The sequence below is a fragment of the Dromaius novaehollandiae genome, chromosome 7 (assembly GCF_036370855.1).
Source record: "Dromaius novaehollandiae isolate bDroNov1 chromosome 7, bDroNov1.hap1, whole genome shotgun sequence".
Taxonomy (NCBI): Eukaryota; Metazoa; Chordata; class Aves; order Casuariiformes; family Dromaiidae; genus Dromaius; species Dromaius novaehollandiae.
The window spans coordinates 23,495,873-23,519,681 of record NC_088104.1 but is presented as its reverse complement, the minus strand read 5'-3'; the positions used below and the strand labels follow the sequence as shown (position 1 = coordinate 23,519,681).

The 23,809-nt window shown below is 37.6% G+C and overlaps 1 protein-coding gene across 1 annotated transcript in view; it reads right to left on the bottom strand.

Moving 5' to 3' along the window:
• Positions 1 to 23,809, bottom strand: part of MYO3B (myosin IIIB) — a 223,968-nt gene that overhangs the window by 76,109 nt on the left and 124,050 nt on the right. The window contains exons 26-28 of the mRNA XM_064514931.1: positions 9,252 to 9,331; positions 3,165 to 3,242; positions 1,174 to 1,379 (exon numbers count right to left, since the gene is read on the bottom strand). Coding sequence (XP_064371001.1) covers positions 1,174 to 1,379; positions 3,165 to 3,242; positions 9,252 to 9,331 — 364 coding nt within the window. The remainder of the gene's footprint in view (positions 1 to 1,173; positions 1,380 to 3,164; positions 3,243 to 9,251; positions 9,332 to 23,809) is intronic.

Genomic DNA, 23,809 nt, shown 5'->3' with positions numbered 1-23,809 from the left:
CCGTGTAGTCTTCACACCCTCCCGTTAGATACTTATAAACATTGATAAGATCTCTCTGAGCCTTCTCTTCTCCAGGCTGAACAATCCGAGCTCTCTCAGTCTCTCCTCATATGAGAGATGCTCCAGTCCCTTCATCATCTTAGCGGCCCTTCACTGGACTTGCTCCAGTACCTCCATGCCTCTGCTGTACTGGGGAGCCCAGCACTGGACACAGCACTCCAGGTGTGCTCACCAGGGCTGAGTAGAGGGGAAGGATCACCTTCCTTGACCTGCTGGCAACAACCTTTCTGATGCAGCCCAGGATACCACTGGCCGCCTTGGCCATGAGGCACATTGCTGGGCACATGGTCAACTTGGTGTCCACTAAGGACCCCCAGGTCCTTCTCTGCAAAGCTGCTGTCCAGCTGGTCAGCTGGGAACTGGGGGTGGGGGGAAGAATGACGGGAAAGGGGGTGGAAACAGGGGGGAAAGGGAGGAAAAGAGAGAAAAGAGAGGGGAGAAAGGGTGACAGAAGGAGGGGGAAGGGGAAGGAAAACATATTTATATGAAGAGTCTGCACAGGGAATCACATTGGCACAACAATACAGTTTTGAATTCATGCCTTAGATTTTACCAGTATGGCTTTTCTACACATTGAAGTCTGTAACAAATCAAATTTGATGCCCTATTCACAAACATATTTTAAAACCATTTTTTACAATGTGCTATGTCTGAAATCAGTATTGATGAATTTTTTTCTTAGATATTGTTGCTTTATTCTCTGATCTAATTAAAGTTCTCTAGCCTGAGATTAACACACACATTTTTTTTTACAAAGCTTTTGTATCAGTTCATTTTTAATCATGTGCATATTCTTCACTAACCTTTCAAGTCCTTATATTACCTAAGCACGATGCACATTTCCATATGTTGCCTTTATCTACATACATCATGGGGACAGACTTGCTACTGAAAACTAAGTGTTTACTGCTGGTCTCGCACTGACTTTTCTCCATTAGAGCTCTAATAATGCCTGCAGCGCTTACCTCTGATAGTCACTGCTCTCATTAGGAGAATCAGGCCACACATGTACAATAACCAATGTCTGAAGAACTTCCTGTATCTAAGCATACAATGTATTTTATTGAAGGAGTTTTAAAATGACAGCCATGTTTCAGAAGAAAACAGTCTTACCTTTTCACAAACTCTTCAAAGAGGATGCGATGAGAATACCCTTTTTGACGTATTTTGACAGTTTCTAGAATTCCTGTGTATCTTAGCTGCACTAGAACTCTCTCATGAGAAAATGTTAGTGCTTCTCGATCATCGTTAGGTTTAATGCAGCGGATAAAGTGAGGCTGTCCAACAACCATTTTGGATAAAAGATCCATGAGGGAATACTAGGGGGGAAAAGAAAAAGATACACAGACTTGACACAAGAATTGCAATACAACTACTTAAGCAGGAAAGGCATATTTGTAAATAGCATGTAATGCTTGAATGCATCTCAAAGAGTTCTAAAACTCTTCATTTTCTAATATTTTAACTGTGTAATTTTTAATCTGCACTGATGCTGTACTTCTTAAGCTTTTGCCTAAAAACAGAACCTATTAAAAGTTTTCAACTGTCAAAAAAAAATTATGCTTCCAGTTGTTATTTCTTCCCTCTCTCCCTTCCCCTTTCCTCACATCACTTTTCCGTTGCAAAGATGGGCTCAAATTAAAAAGTTTTCAAGTGCAAATGTCCTAACTAAATATCTACTCTAGGCACATTTGGCCAAACAACATCCCCAGCAGGAAAACAAGCTTTACAGTTAATCAAACAATCACGGAAACTCACAGGGAAGAGGTTGCAAGCAGTCATCAGTTCAGTCCTCTCCCCGAAGAGAGCACTGGATGTATCTGTACCATTTCAGGCACGTCTCTGTCTAATCTATTTCTCAGAATCACTGAGGGTATAGACTGCACCATCTCCCTAGGCAACCTACTGCAGTGCCATATTATCATGCCTATTCATAATGTTCTTAACATCTAAACTACATCTTCCTGCTGAAAAGCAGGCCCATTATTTCTTGCCCTTTCTATCCCTCAACATGGAAAACAATTTATTCCCTTCCATTTTGCACTAAAATAAAAACAGTATGATTAGATCTTATATATCTGCTTCTCCAGTGACTCCTCTAAATAATGATATTTCTGCTCCATCCTCACCTCACTACCCTCCTGTATGATCAGTATTTGTTGCAAATACACTCAATCTCAAAATCACACACAGTTCCAAGCTGACTGGATGTGGGTGTGATTACCTGGTTGTAATCTGCGGCTATATGGTGTACTTTCAGACTCACCTCCCTCTTGTATTCAAAAATTTTTTTTTTGTAATTCCTACCCAGGCAACATCTGCGTAACTCTTTGCAAGCATACAGTCACAGCAGCTGCTTCTATGCTTTTCCTTACACTAGTTCACAAGAAAAAGAAAACATGACACAAAGCTTTAACCCACACTGGCCAGCACAGCACTGTGCACCTCCTCCATTCTGCAAGGTGCTATTGCAGGCCAAGGATCGACTGCCCCAAACTTTTCTGTTCTCTAATGAAAAGACAATAACCAACAGCTTTGGATTGGCATGTGGGTGCCCTGACTCTAACCTACCAATTCCAACGGTCTCAATGCCTTTTCCATAGCTGTTTGATTTAAACACACATGCACAATATATATTATCATAGCATGGAATTACTACTGATAGAATGATGTCTCTGATTTATAAAAGTGCTTGCAAAGATGGATTGTTTTTACTTATTACCACAAATGATGAATCTCAGTCTTCTACAGTAGGTATGCCTGAACCTGTGAGAAAGTATGTAGGCCTTAGTAACTGCAGTTATTTTATTTGCACAAAATCAGTTCTCTGTTCATAAAAGGCCTATTTCTAGTCAGCCAACATTTTAAGTGAAAATAGCCTATGTTCTAGATCCTGTTATCAGTGTACTTTTGCCACTAGAAAAGTACCAGTATTAGGACACACAAAGAAAAGGAGAGAAAAAAAACTCATGGTCTACAGAGGTCTCAAAACAAAAGGAAGATATTTTCTTATTATTTTCTTTGATCTCACTACCTCACAAATATTTTAGACATATCTAGTGTTCTAATCACCAAAATGTTTGTTTACAATTTAAATTTTATACCCTAAAGTAGGAAGCCATAGTTTGCCGCTTCATGTTAGTTGTTTCCTCAGGGTGTCGCATCACCTCCATTGTGTCAACCTGGAAGGCAAAACTCAGATGTTACAACTATCCTACCAATATTACTGACCATCCCCACCCCCATCCCCACCCTCAGATCTGAAAGTTAGGTTTAGTTTTCATTATGACCATTCCTTCAGGTGCAAGTACTTCAGCAGCACTTTATCACAGGTAGGAAGGCCAGTCTTCTAAGAGGGGCAGGATATATGCCAGTTTCCGTGGGAACTTTAAGTGTTCTAAAAGCTTCAAAAGCTACAAAATTTCAGTAATGGTCTTCTTGGCAGGAAAGCTTCAAAATCACTAAACTTTGCCCCTCTGAGTACTGATGCTTCTGAGGTAGAGGATCTGGATATGAATCAGCTCTGGGTTGGGCTTGTTTTTGTATCACACAGCCTGGCCTGCATTTAGAGACCAAGCTGTAAGACTTTTGATCTGAATCCCTCAAATGTTAGTAGGTTAATGTTGCCAAGATTCACAGATTCTCTCAGTTTGGATTTACTAAACTAATCTAGGCCTCTTATGTCTTCTGTACATTTAGACAAGAGAGTGAGCACATGAAATGCATTTTGGCTGCTTCTTTGACCATTGTTAGCATCCCTCATGTGAACCCTGCTTTCTGACTTAGAAATGAACTGGCCTATCATCCTATTATTAACAGAGAGAGTAAAAATTAAAGAATGAAATAACAGAAATCCATTCACCAATTTATTAACAATTTATAGGTCTTCTGTATCCATCAATTACTTCTTTTCAATTTGTAAACATGGATTGAACAGACACACACACGCAAAGAACCCTTCTGATAAGTTTTGAAAGAAGAAAATAAAAAATGATGAAATTCATTCTTTAGTTCCACACGATACATGAAGGCATTTCCCTCACCTTATGCTGCAACTCATGAAGAGGACAATGAAGGCTAGTGTGGCACCTGTGGGACACAGTTCTTTCTGCCCTAATCTGCCAAATGGCTTTTCCATTGGTGAAGATTTCCTAGAACCTTTGGGAAATGTACAGTACAAACTGAGTCACCCAGCCAGCAGCACTTCTTTCATGAGCACTTACTCTCCAGTGTAAAGATGTTTGTGAGCTATAACAGAGTATATAATGGCTGTCACGGTCAGCAGAGTCCCTTTTTCATTTCATAATGTGCTCTATGACAGGTCAGGTAGTAACAATTCTGCATAAAAAACTGCATGCCATGCCCTTTTTTTCCCTGTAAATTAACATGCCTCAATTAACATTTCATCAAGGAAACAGTAATGTTAAACTGTTGTTCTGTTTAACATTGTGTTTCTTCCAGCTACTCAAGAGGATATGTTTGTAAGTGCAACTATTATGCAAGGTAGCTAGTGACACAGGATATAAACACACAGGCAATTTCTAGATTCCCACTTGGCCTTTTGAAGTTGGGCTGACATTTCTCTGACCCACGTAGCAATAGCTGTCTGAGTACCTTGATCTCCCAAACTCCTCAAAACAAGAAACATTACCTCATCTGTGTCTTCCTACATGTTATACCCTTGTTAATGCATTCATTTACTAAAGCTTCCTAGACTGCTAGGCTCTTCTGATCAGCTTGGGGGAATTTCACGTTTTTGTCATAGGATGGCACCAGACCAATGAAGCAGCCATCAAGATGCCATACCTCATGAGCTGACTTCTAAAAAGCATTCCTCTTGTCACCACCACAATGAATTCCATCAGGTCTTATTTTCTGTATAAGAAGAGTTACCATTTTTGTAATGACCAGGAAGTATATTATCAAAAAGCTGTCTCATTTTGGCAACGTATGGAAAAAACGTCATTGTCAGGTAACAAGCGACAGAATACATAATATATGGCTTTCAGAATGTATGACTCTTCCTATCTGCTGTTGTGGTTATCATTAATTACTCTAAATTACCATTTTGATGCTGAGAATTTCAGTAGTCTCATTCTGCTAAACTGCCATAGCTTCAGATACCACTTTCTCAGCATGTTTTCATTGATCACAGAGTTATTTTTAGAGGATATACATGGCCAGCAACCATACTTCTCCTTGTATATTTTTGTTATATTGTCAGTACAGCTGTTCTTATCAAATGAAACCAGAATTTATGAATGAGTATAACCATGGTTAGCAATCACAAGCAGATTGTGTTGCTGTATTACAGCTCAACAAAATTAAAGAAAATCAACCAGCATCCGGTTTGCATGGAGCATTGACAACATTTTAGCATTCACTTGTTTTGTGGCAGTTCACCATCTGCTCTGACCAGGTGGCATTTGTATAAACCAGATACCGCTGCTGTCAGCACCTGTACTACACTTCCTGGACTTTGCTTCATATGCTCATTTCCAAAGCTCACTGACTTAAGACCACTCTTCCAAACACTGTATGTAACTGCTGAAAGACTATCATTCTCAAAAAAGTAACTGTGACTCTTACCTTCAGGAGATATTTAGGAGACTGCATGCAAAATATAAAGGAAATGAAGCACTAAGTAGCATTATATACATATATATATTGTATTCGGAAAGAAGTTAAAAGAAAAAACTTGTGAAGAAAAGATTCAGCATACAGATGGTGCAAAGACAGACAGATTTCAATAAGGATAACCATAAAAATTCCAGTATGGTTTTGTAATCTGTAATGTTCTTGCCTGAAGTGGTGTACAGGCATTAGGACGCATCTCAAACTAATACATGAAGAAAAAAAAATGTAGTTTGATTCCACTTTTAAAGATACAGAGAACTCTGTAATATATCCCAGGAAAAATGCCTTATCAGCACAGATAACATCAAACATCTTGAGAGGTCATACGACAAAATAAACATCAATGACCTAGTCAGGGCAGCCGGGATGTCCAAGGGGAAGGATATGGGAATGTTTCAAAACTATCTTGGCAAGACTTTTTGAGCAATGACACCTAAACCTCTGGTAGAAGTCAGGTAGAAAACAGGACCATATCACTGAACACTGACAGTTTGTAAGGAGGATAGGGAGACTTTGTTAATGACTGATTTTCCTACATAGAGGTCTGGAAATGCACTGCATTTCAGTAGGGATCACAACAAATTAGGTTCATGAACTACGCTTCCGGATGACTCAAAGATGCTAATGTATGTCATTAGATAAACACAGTGGTTGGACAGACACACCATAATCCAGGAGAGAGCTTTTAAGAGCACATTACAGTGCACCTGTAAATGAGAATTTTCTGGCCTCTCCCAGAAAGCTATACAGCCACCATTCTAGCTGGAAAGGAGCCCAGGAGTAACCACATTATTGGCTGATCAAAGCCAGGGAAAAAAGCCCCCCCTCCAGTATATCCAGCTACACAGGCTATATGGCAGAAGTTTTCAGTATATTAAGGCATGAGTTTAAAGAACTGAAACATCTTAGTGCAAACCATTGTGTAAACATCCCATCCCAGTTTGAAAGTGGCATTTTTATTTCATCTTATATCTCCTAAGAAGAGAGTTGAAAAAAAAGTCTTTCACCCTTGAAATAAGTGTGTCAACACTAAGTTCAGAATAAGGGGTAACATTCAATGTGAGGAGACAGACAATCACAAAGAACACCAAATCAAATGCAAAACAAATAGAACACAATACTGAAGCCCAATTGCTCATGAATTTCAGCTTCTAAATTGGGTTCTTGACTGTGTAGGAAAGCACAGGCTCCAAGTGAAATTTTTCTTGGAGTTTCAGCACTGATGACTTCTCATACACATCTGGAACCAATGCTGTCCAGTGAAGGGTCAGCTTATGCTACTGCCTTTCGGACAATACAATACTCTAAGTCCCTCCTTTGAACACCTGCTTATTTTCACCAAGCTTGTAAAATCTTACCATCTTTGAGACTGCTGTTCTGCTGTTAGTTTGCTATGGCCTACTGGGTTCAAAAGGGGGGGGGGGAAGGAGGGGGCACACAGAAAGACAGATGGTAAGACACATATTCATAGAGGAGGATGTAATACACTTTTTCCCAGAAAACCAGGCTAAAACCAGCATCATGAGATTTCTCTTTCTATGATGCAGTTGCGAGTTCACTTGTAAGAGCTGTATGGACTACGATGAATTTCAAAATCTTTTTGAATAGAAATATTGGAAATTTCCAATAGAAATATTCTGATAAACACTGAAGCTAGGGAGATTTTGCTGTAAAATTTTCCAAAGTTTTGTCTCTAGTTAATTTATAATGTTGTGTAGATGGAGCTATGCAGTTTTATAGTAGGACAATAATCACATCTACAATAGACTTTATCACAATGGATTTGTCAGAAAATGACAGAACATAATAAGACTGTCATGATATAATCTTGTATTTTAAATCACTAGCTACGCTTTTTAAATTAAAATGAAGAATATTTCAGCTGTTATGTCACATTTCTGTGTCAGTAGTAGTGACATATAATACACATTTATGAGATTACGACCAAAATGGAAACCACAGCTTGACCTCTAAAGCAAAGAATGTTCCAACACTAAAAAAAAAAGTTCATAATAGTTTTGAAATAATACTAAAATAATGATGTATGACATCACATCGTCTTATGAAGTCACTGGAAATTATTACTTTCACATATTGACCAAATCTGCTGCTAGTAGATTATGAAATACTGTAAAACTGACACATACATTAAGCAAAAAAGCCCAGAAGTTAAACTGGAAATAAAAAATTCCAAACTTCCAAATCATTTGACGACATTTTTTGATTTTTTTACGACGTAAAAATAGTAATTTAAAATATTTTTTCCTGAAGTTGTTACAATTTTGTAAAACTTCTAATTAAAAGAAAGCCTTTTTTTAGCTAAAAACTATTTCAATTAACATTTTCTAAATAGTGCTGCTCAGCAGCAGTTCTTACGCATGGCTTTTAGTTCCTTCTTTAAAAATTCAAAAGGTGAATAAAAACCATTTAAACACTATTTAGTATAACTGACTGTGTTTATTAAAGCTCTGAAAAGAGAACTTCTCTATTCCATTCAGCTGTATCAGTAAAATATATGCTCAGAAAGCTTATACTGGGTATAGCTGGATGTGGAAGACAATGTGTGTGTAAATACAAGAAAATTGGGCAGGTCATTATCTGTCCTTCAGCACTGAAACTGTTTATACCAGAGAGGAAATAAAGCTCTGGGTTTACAGGTACACTGAAGGATATAGCCATCTGGGTGATGTATGAAATATTGCATCTACATTTGAATATGAGCACCCGATAATAGAAAAGAATGGAAAGACAAAATAAAAAAACCAAACCATAGACTTCTGAACAGTTGCTAGTACCACTGTTGTTTTTAAAAACTACTTTTATTTGTTTTGAAGGCAAAAAAGAAAAAAATCCAACTAACCATAGTCATACTGTAACAGGACTACCTGTGAAGGGGGGTACATGCTGTCATTTTTAGACACAAGAATTTTCTTCCCAGGTTAAGTAACCTCAGTTAGCAACACATCCTATTAACTGCCATAAAACTATCCCATCCATTTACAATTATGCCACAGACTTCTATGGTGAAATCCAGCAGCATTTAAACTCCACAGTTCTCTGTACTCCATAAAGAACAGTGGTTTTGCTCAGTGGTTCTTTACTGGTCATCCGCCAGTCACAAATGTCCCCTGGTTTCTGACTTGTAGATTGAGAAAAGAGGAACAGATCCTTTTTGTACTTTGCCTTTCATACTGTTAAATAGATTAATCAAATTTTACCTAATTAAATCTCCTTTTAGGCCAAAATTGTCAGAGAAAATTCTTGACTCCACAGAAACCAAGAGGAATATTGGTACTTATATCAACAGAACTGAGGTTTCACTCCAAAAGCCTAAAGATTAATCAGTAATAAACTGATTCTTTCCTGGATTCTACAACAGGATGCTCACCGAAACTGGAAATAACAGTGCTCCCAACCAAGGTATGTATTTTCTGACACAAAGCCAGACTTTCATTTGTGTAAGAGGCTCACTAGGCACCTACATCAGCTAAGCATCATGTCCATAGTCTCGCTGTAATATTTTATTGTCTGTCATCAAAGGGAACACTACTAACCTTGATACGCCCAGCACTAAGCTGTGGAGGCAAAGACCTAGATGCTGCTGTCACTCTGGCTCTTGCCTGTGCCAAGTTACCTGTTTAAAGAGAAACAAACACATACTGCAAAAACTGTTTAAAAAACTTCGCAGGGAAAAATCTATACGGTGGGAAATCAGCTTGCACAACATTAGTAAAAATAGCAACACCACCACACTCCTTCCACACCCAGCTCGTTACCAATTGTGCCTCGTAGAGCATTCAGCACTGGCATGACAGAGTGCAGTGTTGATTTAAAAGGGAGGAAAAAGTCAGTGACAAGGTGGCATGTCACTGACCTTAGCTACTGAGCTGATGCAAACGACGCCAGCACAAAGGCATACAGCTCAATCACGAGTAATCAATTTCTCTGTGACTTGCTCAGATTTAAAAGAGAAAAAAGACAGCAGAAAGAATCTTGTTTCTATGAAATTGTGTGGATCCTGAAGTGTTTAGACAGCATCTTAAATTCACAAACTAATGAAAGAGATAAGAAAATGATAAGACTGTATCTTTTTTGACCTTTTGACACTCACGCCCGCTTAATCCCAGGTCTTCTTGTCCCCTGGGGTTTTTAAAGACTGACTCAATTCCTCAGTCAGAAACATACTGTGTTTTTGAAAGACATCATTGCCTTTTTCCAGTGTACAGTATGACGTGTCCTAAACTTCTGCTTTATTTCCAGGAAGGCAAAGTCATCATAAAATAGCTTTTTAAAATAAAGGCTCACAGAATAGAGAGGAAGTGATACGGGACTGTGCATATGCAAGACACTCTGTATATTTCAAAGTTTTAGCAAGTCTAGCACAAGATGTCCAAATGTTTTCTCTGGCTATATCTTCAGAGGCTAAACTGTGATTAATAGCATTGAAAGAACCCTTTGAAGCAGGATTGGTGACATCAAAGCCCTAATCCATGGGTGGCAGGATTTTTATAATGAGTGGGAAGCATTTTAACACATTTCAAAGGATTTACAGCATGAATAAACAATAGGCCTCTGCAGATGTACCACACACCTTTCAGAACCAGAACACATAAATAAGTGTCCATTTTAATTTAAATGTAAATAAAGTGTTAACACTTCTTTCAGATGCTAAGTGCCTTGTTTGCATCAACTCCAGTGTTTAGCTATTTGCTTTAGAGAAAGCCAATAACTCTAAACAGTCCTCAGAGTTTTGCTAAACTATATGTTATGTAACTGGTAAGGAGGCAAAAGGGGAAAAACAAAAAACGCGTAGTTAGGCTGTAAGGGAGCAGAGCAAACAGGGTCCACGTACAGCTGAAAGGAACTTTTGCTCTTATTTCCCTCCTAACAAGGAAAATACCAATACCCTGCAAACGGTCAGGTGGCTGGCACTCAGAAATATGGTGATGACATTTTTTGGAGCAATTCAGACTTTCTGTATTCATTTTCAAAACATTCCCCTTTTAAGCTGCTGTCATTAGGACTGACAGAACGCTGCAAAATTATATGTCATTTCCAAACCAGGGTACGTTACCTCACAGACCAAATAACAGTGCAGAACACAAGCCAGGTCCATGTTTTTGGAGTCTGCTTTAGGATATAGTGTTTAGGTTAATGAAAACTGCAAATCTGTTTTGAAAATCTAGCATATAAAATATAAATATATAAGTATTATATATACACTTATAAATACTTAAATAAATATTTTATACATACTTATATTTATATATATGTGTGTGTGTGTCTGTATACATATATATGGTATACAGGTGTATATCTCTAAGGTTAAAATGGGGCTTTCAATGATCAAGAAGTTGGTGAATTTATTTTTCTCTTAGCTGTACTTTTGATACTTTTGTATGTTAGAAATTGCTCCTTTGTGCCTTTTTCGGCTAAAAGAGGGCTGAAAACCTGGTGAGGTTGTTTTCAGCTAGCTTTCAGATTAGCAATTCAAGTCTTCTTTAGGCTTGAAAGCCTTGCATTGGAGAACTGCTGACACAATACAGGGTTAAACAGGGGAGTTTAGAAAAGAAACAAATTTGAACGAGATATTGTTTAAAATTGCTTAGATTTTGCTTCTTTTCATGACAAACTACAAAACTCCAATAACCAAGTAAAATTTAGAATGATAATACAGTTGGTTAAGGTTCACCATACTCACACCTGGCATTAGGTTTCAAGGCTTCACAATTAATATACCTGAGGCCTTCCTAAGTTCCTCAAGCAAAACTAAAGCTAAACATTTCTGATCTGGCAAAATAAACAAACAAATAAATCTTTTTATTAATCAAAAATCTTTCTTCACACACCAGAAGGAAACCAGAAAGTGGTCAGTTCCTATGAAAAGGAATTCTAGTAACATGGCACTTTCCATCTGAAAAGAGCTTTGGATATCTTTCTTGGTTTTCGCTCCAAGGAAGAAGTTTTTCCAGAATGGAGAGTTTCTGATTTACTTAGTTACTTACAAGCCTTCCCCTAGGGTCCTGATGTGAACATACTTTTTATAGGATATTTCAGTTTGATATTTGCCAGTTAGACTGCTAAGTCAATTCAGGGCAATAGTCTGCCATATACCTAAATGTGAAGCTTATATGTGAAGTCTAAAACAAATGCTGAATCTCTTGTCTCACATGTACTTCTACAGGTAAAAGATGTCTGATTGTTTTGGAATAAATACAGTAAAGCCAGTGCTCATTTGCCCCCTAAGACTGCACTCATTTGTTTGTATTCTTTTTTAGTAGGTCTGGACCTGCTAAATGCTCACTATGTCTCCTCATACTACCTGCCTTAACCTGGGCATGAATACATCTTTCCACAATATCGTATTATCTGATTGTTATTACTCATGTATTTACCATATACTATGCCTAGTATGCATCGTTCTGCCTAAATATAGTATGGTCAAAGGGGGAAACTGCTTAACCTAGCATGACTGCAATTTACTTCTGAGGAAAGCAAAATGACACTCATGAACAATGATCTGCTGTCTCTTTTACACTACTAATTTTATTTTTCTTATCGGCAAAAACAGAGATTAAACTAAGAATAAAACCAGCTTTTCATTATGGATTCTTACCAGTTCTTATTTCATACATCAAACAAACCCCTTTGCAATTGCTAACTAGTGAATTGTAGTTCCAGTCAAAAATCATAGAAAAATTTTATTAGGATTTTCTTTTCCAGATCAAACACAACATGATGCTTAAATAAAAGTTAGTGAATTAATCATCTCAAGGAGTTCATTTTCAGGAAAATAACTACTTAACTGTAACATGTCTAAGCCATTAAGACTAACAAACAGAACAAATATGCTTTGAAAATCAGTCTATATAAAAGGAATGTTTCACCTGAGTTAGCATGGTGTTTGTTCCATAGTCAGTAAACATTTGGAGTACTCGTCCCTGTATTCGATTTTCATTTACAAGGTCATTTACTACTTTACACACTAAAAATAATTAAGTGTTATTCCACTTTGTGAAGAACATCAATATTTGAAGAACAAATGTTTTTAGATAATATCATAGCCAGTTAAAACTGCCAGGGGTTCCTTGAAAGGTTAAACTGGCTAAAGGTTAAAAGATCACACTGTGCCTTTTAGAATTCTAGCTTCACACATATTAAATGTCAACATCTCAGAGAAAACACAGGTGACACACAGGCAGAGTTAAATAAAATACAACCTGTATTAAATTCAACTCTGTAAATTGGGCAAATCAAGGGATTTAAAAACCATCAAAACTTTCTGAGTTTTCTGGCAAAGCAGTTCATGAGGGAGCAGACAGAAGCTCACGGTTAAAATAAGGACTAATCTTTCAAACATGTACATGTTTAATTTTACTCACTTCATGTCCTTTTCAGTTCAATGGGATTGCTCATCTGAAACATTTAGGCTCTTACCTATGTGCCTGCAGGACTGGGTGATAAGGTCTCTGGGACTGATTTGCGTCACTGGGGGAGTCAATCATGCTCACTGTATCTCTTTTTTCTCTATATATAATAAAGCTAGGAACGCCATTAATACTTTGAGAAGCTTCCATCATTAATGTTTGTTAAATGCTCTGAGAGCTTCCAACAGAAAAAGTAGCATTGCAAAAGTCTGTGCAGTCACTGGCTTAGCTCACTGTGCCAACGCACAACAAAATTCCTTTTGTCTTGAAGCTGTATAGAAGTCTCACACCTCTGCAAACGTATTCTTCATTGATGCCTCATTCCAGGCGAAAAAGAGAAAACGATCAGATGAGGAAGGCGAGAAAGAGAGTACTATCAAAGCACAATACCTCTTCTACCATGCAAAACCAAGCAGGAGCAGTTCTGAAAGTATTTCAAGTATTTACGCAGCACAGGAATAAGAAACAGAGGTGTCTTTTTTCAGGTTGGTTTTAGTAAGTATTCTCTAGATCTCAGAAAGGAGACTTCTGGCTTCTAACTTGCAGTCCTGGTGCTCTTTTATTGTGTGATCTGGCTGAAATAAGGATTTGGCCAGCCATTGATTTTCCACACTAATTATGGAAAGTTTACTCCCTGCCTGGAGGTTCTGGTATTACTTAAGGTTTGTCAGTACTTCGTTATTCTTAGGTGATGGGTTCTATAAGCACTATCAAGTAAACATTAGTAATATTAGAACTATATTCATAAACATATTTTTATGATGTCTGCAAAAGATCACTACTCCTCCCTCCCAAAGTAAGAACACGCCAGGTAAGAACTACATTATGCTTTGATATAACGTTTAACTTGTGAAGTGCAATTGAAGTACAGAGAAAGAACCTAAAGACAATGTCACCTTACTGTACAAGCTGTACCAGGGATATTACTATTATACAGAGGGCACAGTACAAGCTCTTTCCTTATCCTCATATATTTTATTAATTTCTTTCAGGCTCAGATACAGAGGGGTTACTTGAAATACTATGTAGATATAGTATAATATGGTCAGGAATGTTACAATGCATTCATATTTCATCGACACTACTTCTAATCACAGCTAAGCACTCGCATTCCAGAAGAGGTAGAGTCAGACAAAGTCTTTGACATACACAGCTTCTTCTCTGTCTTTCCTTTCAGTACATTTCATCTAGCCTAAGGAAGTCGACTGCTTATCTGCATAATGCATTTTCATCTTCTGCTGCTGTAAGACTAGGCTTTTCTTAGCTCAACTATAAATGAATACACGTAATTTTTTATTGGGTACTAATTTGAATCTGGTCACTGACTATCAAAACTCTTTTCTTTTGAGTCACTAAATTTGTTTAGGCTAATCTGGTGCAATAAAAAGCTAAGAATCCAATAATCTCATATATTACACATTTTAGACAAGAATATATTTATAAAATACTATCTGTAGAATACATAGACACTGCTGCATCCAATATTATTCTGAAAAAAGAAAAAGTTTACTTCCTAATCAGAACGAGTAAACCAAAAAAAGGGAAATATTTCCAAAATCAGATCCACATTACAAAACAGAATCTGATAACCATGAAAACCTAGTAATAGTGAGGCCCATCCGAGAACAACCTAATTGTGAGTAATCACCTCGGGAGCAAAAAAGATGCACTTTTTTGACCCAGATTATCTAAAAAAAAAGTCCATGCTTTACTAAATTGACAATTTCTGATCCTGATTCTCAATTAGACTAAAGGTTCCTTTAGTCTTACTGGTAGCACACAGTGGACACAGATTCTATCTAGAGTTACTGAAAAGCTCCAAAATGGGAGAAAAGAACCTGAATGTAAATTCAGTGCTGCACACTCTCATATTGCACACATCCAGACACTTCATTGGTCACTTCCCACATTAGCACGGCACGCACTGGCAAACATGCAGCATATTTACAACAACAAGTAAGTTCTGCTTGTAAGTACTATCACTGCAATGTTTAAATATTGCTTTAACATAGTAGGTTAGTGGCTTCCTTGTAGAATGCAAAGGAAAGACACTCCTGACAGCAGCTGAGATTAAATGAATGTGAAACAGTCAACTATATTCCAAGATACACATATATGTAAATATATATGATCTCAATAAAAAAAGTCTTCATTTTCACACTTACCTAGTTACCACTAAAAAAACAGATTACTGCATATAATTAATCATTGGCAATGCCCAAGATATTTTTAAAACACAACCTTGGGTGTTAATGTCTACTTTAAGCAACATGCCCAACTTTTTAGCTGAGTTGAGTCACTGATGTGTAGCTGTCTATCTGATTGGGAGTGTGTTCACACTCTGTCTGAAATGCAGATATCTCCTGGAACATCGCAGGCACATATGTGATCTTATGACATGCAAGCAAACCTTACTATGTGATTCTCAGAACATCACACTCCCGTGGCATGACCAAATTTACAGATAGCAGACATAGGACATGTACGACAGTCTTATCGTGTAATAGACACATTTCCAGGCACAGGAGGAGGAAGGGGCCAAATGGTCCTGGAAAAGACAGTGGCAAAGAGGGAGCAGATTGCATGCTGGACAAACTGTTTATCTGGCTACAGTGAGGTGGACATAGGTTGGGTACCCGTTTTCAAACACTAAATTAATGATAGGAGTGATATCAGCCGAATACACCAACTACAGCTGAGCGTTTACTTTCCAAGGTTGCATCTAGACAAAACTGAAAGAATGGAAGTTGGCTGGAAAAAGCAATTAGCAGATACAGTGTAAACAATGCTCAAGTCCTCTGCAGCCTGACGCCCAGCATTTTCTTCAGCCAGGTCTGCAGCCAACAGATCTCTTCAGTCTCTCAGCTGCAGCATTACGGGACAATGTAGCTCAGCTTTTTATCGTTTACACATTGTCAGGAGCCATTGGCCATTTCTTTCAGATATGTGCCATAACAGCTTCCATCCACACGTTTGGCACAGTAAGATTTGATGCTGTTGTATGTAGTGTACACAGGGCACCAAACCTCAAAATATTTGGGCAACGACAGTACAGAATGTAGCAGCCTACTTGGTCAGCAAAGTACCCCACCACCAACAGGAGACTGACCATCGCCACAGGAGACTGTGATGGTCTCTGTACCACATCCCATAACTGAGAATAGAAGGAACTACGGAAATGCGTTTTCTGTGAAGACTCGTGGCTGAGAAACTCTCAGTTAATTTTCAGCATTAGCCAGAAAAAAACCTTATTCAAATGACCTCTATTCAGAACGCACAACAAGGTTATTTCTTCTTCCAGAGGCATCTGGAGAAAGAAGATGAGGATGAAAGTTTGGAATTGCAGGCAGTGAAAGGGGAAGGGATCTTGTCAGTCACTTGGTTTAGACGCAGTTGGTTCTCCTGAGCTGCACTACTCCATGTCAAAGTTTGTCCTTGATGCACTTTTTTATACATCAAAAATTTTAAAAACCTTTTTTTTTTTAAACAAAGGTTGAACCGAGGCCAAAATAATTGTCTAAAATAACAGTGAATAAAGAGGAAACCCAGAAGCAGAAATCGTTACCAAAACATGCTCCTTCCTCATACAATATACGTTATAACACATTTTATGGTATATATTGCGTTATTTAGGATCTGCTGCTGAAGCTGCTCCATACATGCAGCTCCCTTTGAAGCTGTGAGAACTCTAAAGTCAGTGTTATTGAAACACTACACCTCTTCTCACTATGTGCAATAACTATAAGGATCATACTTTTCAGTGTTCTGATGTATTCAACTCTGTGGTTACCGGTTCTGCTTGTTAAAGAACATATGGAAATGCTGTAAATCATCGGGTCTTAGCACAGTTCTGGGTTATGCTAGTGTCTTCAGGCACTTTACCAAGTAATGGATCATCTATGTGAGGCAATTTGTTTAAAAATTACTAGAATCCACACTTCGCCTTTCCTTTAAGACTCCAAACTCAGAAGAATCCCAACATTGGACAGCAACAGTCATGAAAGAAGCTTTAACAGGGTTAAAGACCTTATTGTTTTAGTCCATCTTCCAGGCAGCTAACACTAACAGCCTTCTTGTCTTGGCCTGATTAACGCAGAGCCTAAGTAACTCTTAATGAAGGATCTTGGAACAGAAACCACAAAACAGGAATTATCAATACTTAAATTCAGAATTTGAAAATGTTTCATTTTGTTAACTAAAAAATTAGAATAAAAAATTCCAGATATTACACACAATATCTCAGTTAACATAAAAGTTAAAATAAAAAATAAAATGTGTGCATGAAACATATTGTTTAAAATGACATTGCATAGTCTTACAAGCATTTTGTCAAAAATTTTCCAACTAGCTTTGTTAGAAACTGTCAGCTGCACATGAAAATATTTCGATGGACAGACTGACTTGATGGGACTTCTAAAACTGTTCTGAGGAATAAAGTGCTCAATACATGTTAACTAATATTCATAGCATATTGTATATAATACCCTGAATTTACTGATGGAAAATGAACTATAAGGACACCTGCCTTTAAGCACAGCAGTATTCTATTTGACTTCACAAAAAAATTCGGCATGCATTTGGATACATTCTTGAAACAGGAATAGAGGCAGACCAAAGTCCGTTGTAGAAAAATCTGTGTATATAGAGCTACAACTGCATTCCAGGTAAAGAATTAGCATAAAATTTTCTGTGGGGCCACAGAGAGCCCGAACTAGACCCTACTAAAGTCAACACAAGATTCCCCATGAATTCGGTGGTAAAGATTCAGGTATAAAATGTCAGGGAATAAAATGGGGTAAAGTTTTTTCTGACTTCAATATGACTATCCATCTTCTCCAAGCTAGACAAAATAAAAACAGCATCCAAAAAAGGCTCTTACATTTCAGCAGAAAAGCTGTCTTTTAAAAGTCTTAACTTAGGATGAAACATGGCTACAGAACTTTATGAAAGTACCAGGCCTCCCACTTTTAAAATTTCGGCATTAATGGTGTTGACTACTCATTCTTATTTCATCGAGTCTCAAAAGTTTCTCAACTGAACATTTGTTCCCTTGCTTCTCAGCACTTCCATATAGTAACTTAAAAAAACCAGCACAAAATCAGGTATTTTTGTGATACTTCAAAACATTGCTCTGATTTCTATGTGTATCCCCACACTTAATGAAACAAATACCCATTCATACAAATACCTGCAAATACACATTCTGTCTTTGACACATGCTGTGACCCACTGTTCAGGCAGTTCAGTTATGAGCTCTCATAAATGAAGCTAATCAGGTCAGAATAAGTTAAATTACAACACAGAGTTAAACAGTAAGAAGGAAGATGATGCTGGTGTAGAAAAGTACTGACCTTTGCAGTTTGTTGTAGGGTGAAGAAGAAAAGAAAATGGACTGTGTAAAAACAAACTACAAAATCAGAGAAAAACAGCACTCTCAGAATATGAAATACAGGCAAGAAACAAACAGACAAAATCCAGCACACACTCAAAAGTTAGTTTTCCACCAACCAACATAATCTCTTAGATACAACTAACCCATAACCTGATTATTTTGAAATCCTGGGAAATACAAGCACCTTCTTTGTAAGGGACACACCCACACAACATTATGGATGTTCAGGTTATCACATTTATCTGCTCCACAAACTCACTGGCAAATTTAAAAATAACTAATGGCTCTTCCAAGATTTGATCATGAGAGTTGCTGAATACCTCCTACGATGTACTGAGCATCTTTGACCCACTTTGACCTTATAGCATGTAGAGCCTGACGAAACTGGCTAGTAAACTACTTGTTAAAACAATCAGTGTTCACTAAGTATTTCTCTACGTAAAGTTTGTATATGCTACATGGTGAGAATGTGCTGCCCACATTCTACTAGTTATTAAAAACAGTAATAATATCTATATATTATACATCTGCTGTTTTCTCAATATCAACACATTTTAAACTTATTTAGCCTACAATGAGGTGTTAAGGTTAATTATTGTTCACTAGTGTGAGATAATGTTCATTAAAGAACTGAGAAGTTATGCTAGAAGCATGAAAACTGAAAATCTCCTCTCCTAAAAAGAAGAAAGATTATTCTCAAAATTTGTTCTGTAGGAATGACCTATTATGAATCACATCAATAAAACCATCAAGATCTGTTCTTAAATGTATCCACTTGCACTATTTTTTTTTTTTTGAGTTCAATCTGCAAGCACTTGGAAACAAAAACTACACCATGTGCCCATTTTCAATACAATTTAATCTGCAAAGACACATATTAAAAACAATGGACTTTTGCTTGGGCAACACCCTTTACTGAACATAAGCCTGATAATTCTAATGTGACCATTCTCAGCTGTTGGGGCCACGTGCAGCTCCAGAGATTCACTGTCACTCTTTATTTATAGCGAGTTAATCTCGACAGCAAATACTTGTTACATCTTAACTGCGATTGATAGACAATTCTGTTTCTAGATGAGCTCCATTTTAAGGGCTATTTTAGGACATGCTCTGGATCCTAGTACTAGCAGATCTCATGAGCATCTGTGTACTACATTTTGTGTCATGTACCCATGACACAAAACTGTAGGATGTGAAGACCAAGAAACACTGAACCGTAAAATGTTAAACTGAAAAACTAAATGAAATGTAATCAAACACCCTACCACTCAAAATCAGTTAAGCTACATTTAGTTTAGTTTACTGATGTCCCACATCTGCAACCCAATAAAGTTCACAATTGTTACGTTGCACAGCTGTGGTTTAAAGCCTTTCTTTGCACACAACATACTGGCAGCAAAGCAAAAACAATTAATTTTTATATGCTTCTAACATATGGGCCAGTTAGACGTAGGAAAGTCTCTATGTTCTGAGAGAAAATATTTAGCTTCCACTACTTGACCCAAATTCTTACAAAATGTAAATTCTGATTCATCTTTAAGTAGTGAGATTATAATTACAATGGCTTGTTTCTGATTCATTTGATTTAGAGTGTGTGCAGTTATCTCTTAGAAAATAGGTAACACAAAAGTACCATTATAAAATGATTTTATTGTAGGATAAATCAGTAAAATCTAAGGTACATTTGAGCCTTTTGCTCTATTGTGATCCGTGGAACTAAAAGAAAAAATCCGTTAAGTCCAAATGGAAGCATACTTTATTTCAGTGAATAAGTATGATGTACACAAAGCCAAGAGACCTATTCTGCCAATACTTATCACTAGAGAAAGTGCTTGTGCTCAATAAGAGCACACAGTTAACTAACATGACAGGTAAAATAATGGTTCCACCAAAAACAATGGCAAGACCTACAGATTTCAACTGGCCACGATTTCACTCTATGCCCAGTAGTATCTGTTTGCAGGACTTAAATGCAAGAAAATCCATTTGTTTCCCTGTTTCTCACTCTTCATGAGGTACCATTTGCTATCAAACTTACAGATAAATTAATACTGAAATAGTACTCATTACACTGGGAAATTGCCAAGGATCAGTGAAAAATAATTTAAATGATTCTGCAAGAGACCCTAGTTATTGTGTTCTTTAGCATCCGTAAAGAAAGCCTGGAACATTTCTTCTTCATGTTCTTTCTCAGCATGTGGCTGGTTTGGGGTTTTTTTGGGGTTTTTTTGTTTGTTTTTTGGGAGACATACACTGTTCATAATTATTTTTTGTCTGAGGGCTGTAAGTAGGGCTGGGGACCCAAAGGCACTAGGTTAGCATAAAGAAAACAGATCAAAAATGGGTGGGGTGGGAAACAATCTTAAGGTAGGCTGATTATAGTTAATTTGCTTTTGAAAACAATCTATTTTCCTCATACTTTGGGCAAAAAATTCCCTTGTTAAAACATCACCATCCTAATTCTCCAGTGAAGGCTGTGAAAACTTCCACCTCAGTTCTCATTAATAGATTATGCTCAAACATCAAGGCAACACGGACAAGGAGTATTTATTAGCAATGGGATATCATACCATTCTGCAATGGGTGATATACTGACACCATGTCATTCTGAATACGTGAGCAATACCAACTGGTACCAAATTTATTAGACATGACATTGCTCAGCTCTGTATTATCCTATGCAGCCACAGATCCTCAGACTTAGGGTGGCACTGTTTGCACAGCCTTCCTGCTCTGGAGATGGGGGGCTGGAGGAGTCTCCCTTTCCTCCCTCCCAATGGCAACTCTCCTCGCTCTCTGCAGCAAGGATCTCAGACTGAGCAGAGCAGCTGTGACATAAGCTCTATGGATCTGTGAGTCTTAGAAAGGGAAAGGGTTTGCAGAGATTGTGTTGCTAGAGTAGAGGAGCATGCTGTGCTGCAGCTTTTCCCAGAAGATGAAACCCCTCTGGCACACCTTCCGTTTTCCCCAGCAGGATCCAGTCAGCAGGGGAGCATAATGTAAAAGAGAGGAAAAGAGGAAGAAAGAGATACAGTCTTAAAAAAGGCCCACTGTTTCTTTGCCCAAGAGGTCTAATGGTACCACTATTGACGGTGATACTGCAAAAATTCTTGCATATCAGGACAGTGAGTCTAGCTCCTCACTGATACCACCAGTGAATGCACCAAGGCTTTCCTTTAAAAAAATCTTTTCAGTTAAGACCACTTCTTTTACAAGGGGACTCTGTTTTCTAGATCACATGATTCCTTTGTGCCTGATGCGTTAGCTGTGACAGTGATGCACCAAAACTACAGAGACAAACAGGAATGCATTATATCTGATGGGAACGTGTATATTCAACTAGAGTAGCGTCAGCTTGGGCTTTTTCTTTTTTTTTTTTTTTTTAAATATACCCTATTTGTCTCTTGTACTTGGAGCAAATTCTGTTTTAATTTCAGAATATACAGAATTCTTATCATGAAAAACTGTCTGTAGCACAAGTGAGAAGTATGGAAGCAATTGGGAGAATCAGCAGGTTAAACCAGAATATGTTCATTCAGTTTTGAGGTTAAAGGTCCCTAGAAAGTGCAAACAGATTCTGAAATGTGCTGAATGTGCCTAAGCTTCCACTGAAAGAAGATGCGCAATGCTTTACACCCTACAAAATTAGTCCCAGAATGTTTGGTTTCAGCTCTGGTGTCTCGTATCAGTAATTGTGCACTCTTTTAACCATAAACTACTATCATAAATGTGCATTTAATGTCCTGCTGATAATTTCTGGCCCTTTAAACTACATAGTCTGCTACTCTGAAACAGAAGCATTTGTTAAGAGGGGATAAGTACATATGATAAATTACAGGGATTAGTATGATCTTAAATTAGTAAAAGAATTTAGTCTTTTCAGTATTTATTTTCTTGCTGCTGCTCAATTTTTGACACTGGAAGACTATGTTATGACACTGATATAAATATACTTCAAACAGAGGATCTTCTCAGGGTGGGAAAGGCATCTTTTTGTTCTTACTGGTATTTAAGAAATGCATTTTTAGTAATTGTCAAACCCATATTCCTAGTTTCAGATTCACTCTTGCTTCTGGGATAGCACCACCTAGTGACTATTACATGTATTGGAGAGAGCTGCTTGGCAAAAGACATGTACGCTGCAAATTTCAGAGCTAGTTGTAAGCAGATGTGAGAATGTGCTGTCACTCATCTTCAAACAAAACACCAGACATACTGGCAGAAGGCTCATTTAGAGTCAGGATTACCTGGAGAGATGCAATATGGCTTCCATGTAAATTATTAACTTTTGCATCCGTCAGTAATCCACAAAAAGGTGAAGAAAACTGTATCAAGATTATGAATCTTAACCTGTATGTTTTCTGGCTTACTGTAGGAATGAAGCCCATGTTGAGCGAGGGGAAAAGTTCTATGAGGCAAGGAGAGAGTGTGATGGAACATTTACACAATCACTATTATTTTGTTTACACAAGGGCCTTTCTACAAAGTTAAGAGAATAGCATAATCTTTCTTCACTAAGCAGAGATGAAGCAGCATTGCCAGCTATACCTTCTGTTCTCAGCCAAATCTTTCATTTATCTTGCAAGCTGCCAGAAGTAAACCTGGCAAGGATCTGATTTTAGAACACAGAGGCCCCAACACAGGATGTGGGTGCCAATTATACTAGACAGCTGGAAAAAATCGAGCAAAAACATGAAGACCTTTTAGAAAAACAGAAATTACATATGGGTTTTATGCCTTTCTTACGCATCATGCACAGGAGCATATGCATAATAATTTTTAACAGGATCTCCTGTACTGACTTGACAGAAAATACTGCCGTGGGGATTTCAGGAAGAGGTAAATGTTTTATAATGGGAGGCAGAACCCATCCAATCCATATAAATAGGAAACAAGTAAGGAATTTACGATCCAAGGAAAAAGTGGAAACAGACGAATACTGCAACAGAAGTATCTTCTTACTGTATCTTTTATGTATCTCAGACAAAACACTCAGTTCACTGCTGCTGCCATCAAAATATCTCTAAAAAACCAAAATCATATGAGTTTACATGGTTTGGCTGCCTTGTTTATCACCAAATTAAAAATGAGCAATAAATTAAAAGTGTAATCTTTATAATAATTGGGACTGATACCTGGGAAAGAACACCTAATCTGCTTCATTTTGACAATAGCTTCAAGGTATAAAATCACTGGTAGAGAGGCATGTGGAGACAGCCTTGAACATACATAAGCTTTCTTTTTCCCTCTGCCTGATCCACCCAGCATGACTAAAGAATCTCTTTTACCAGTC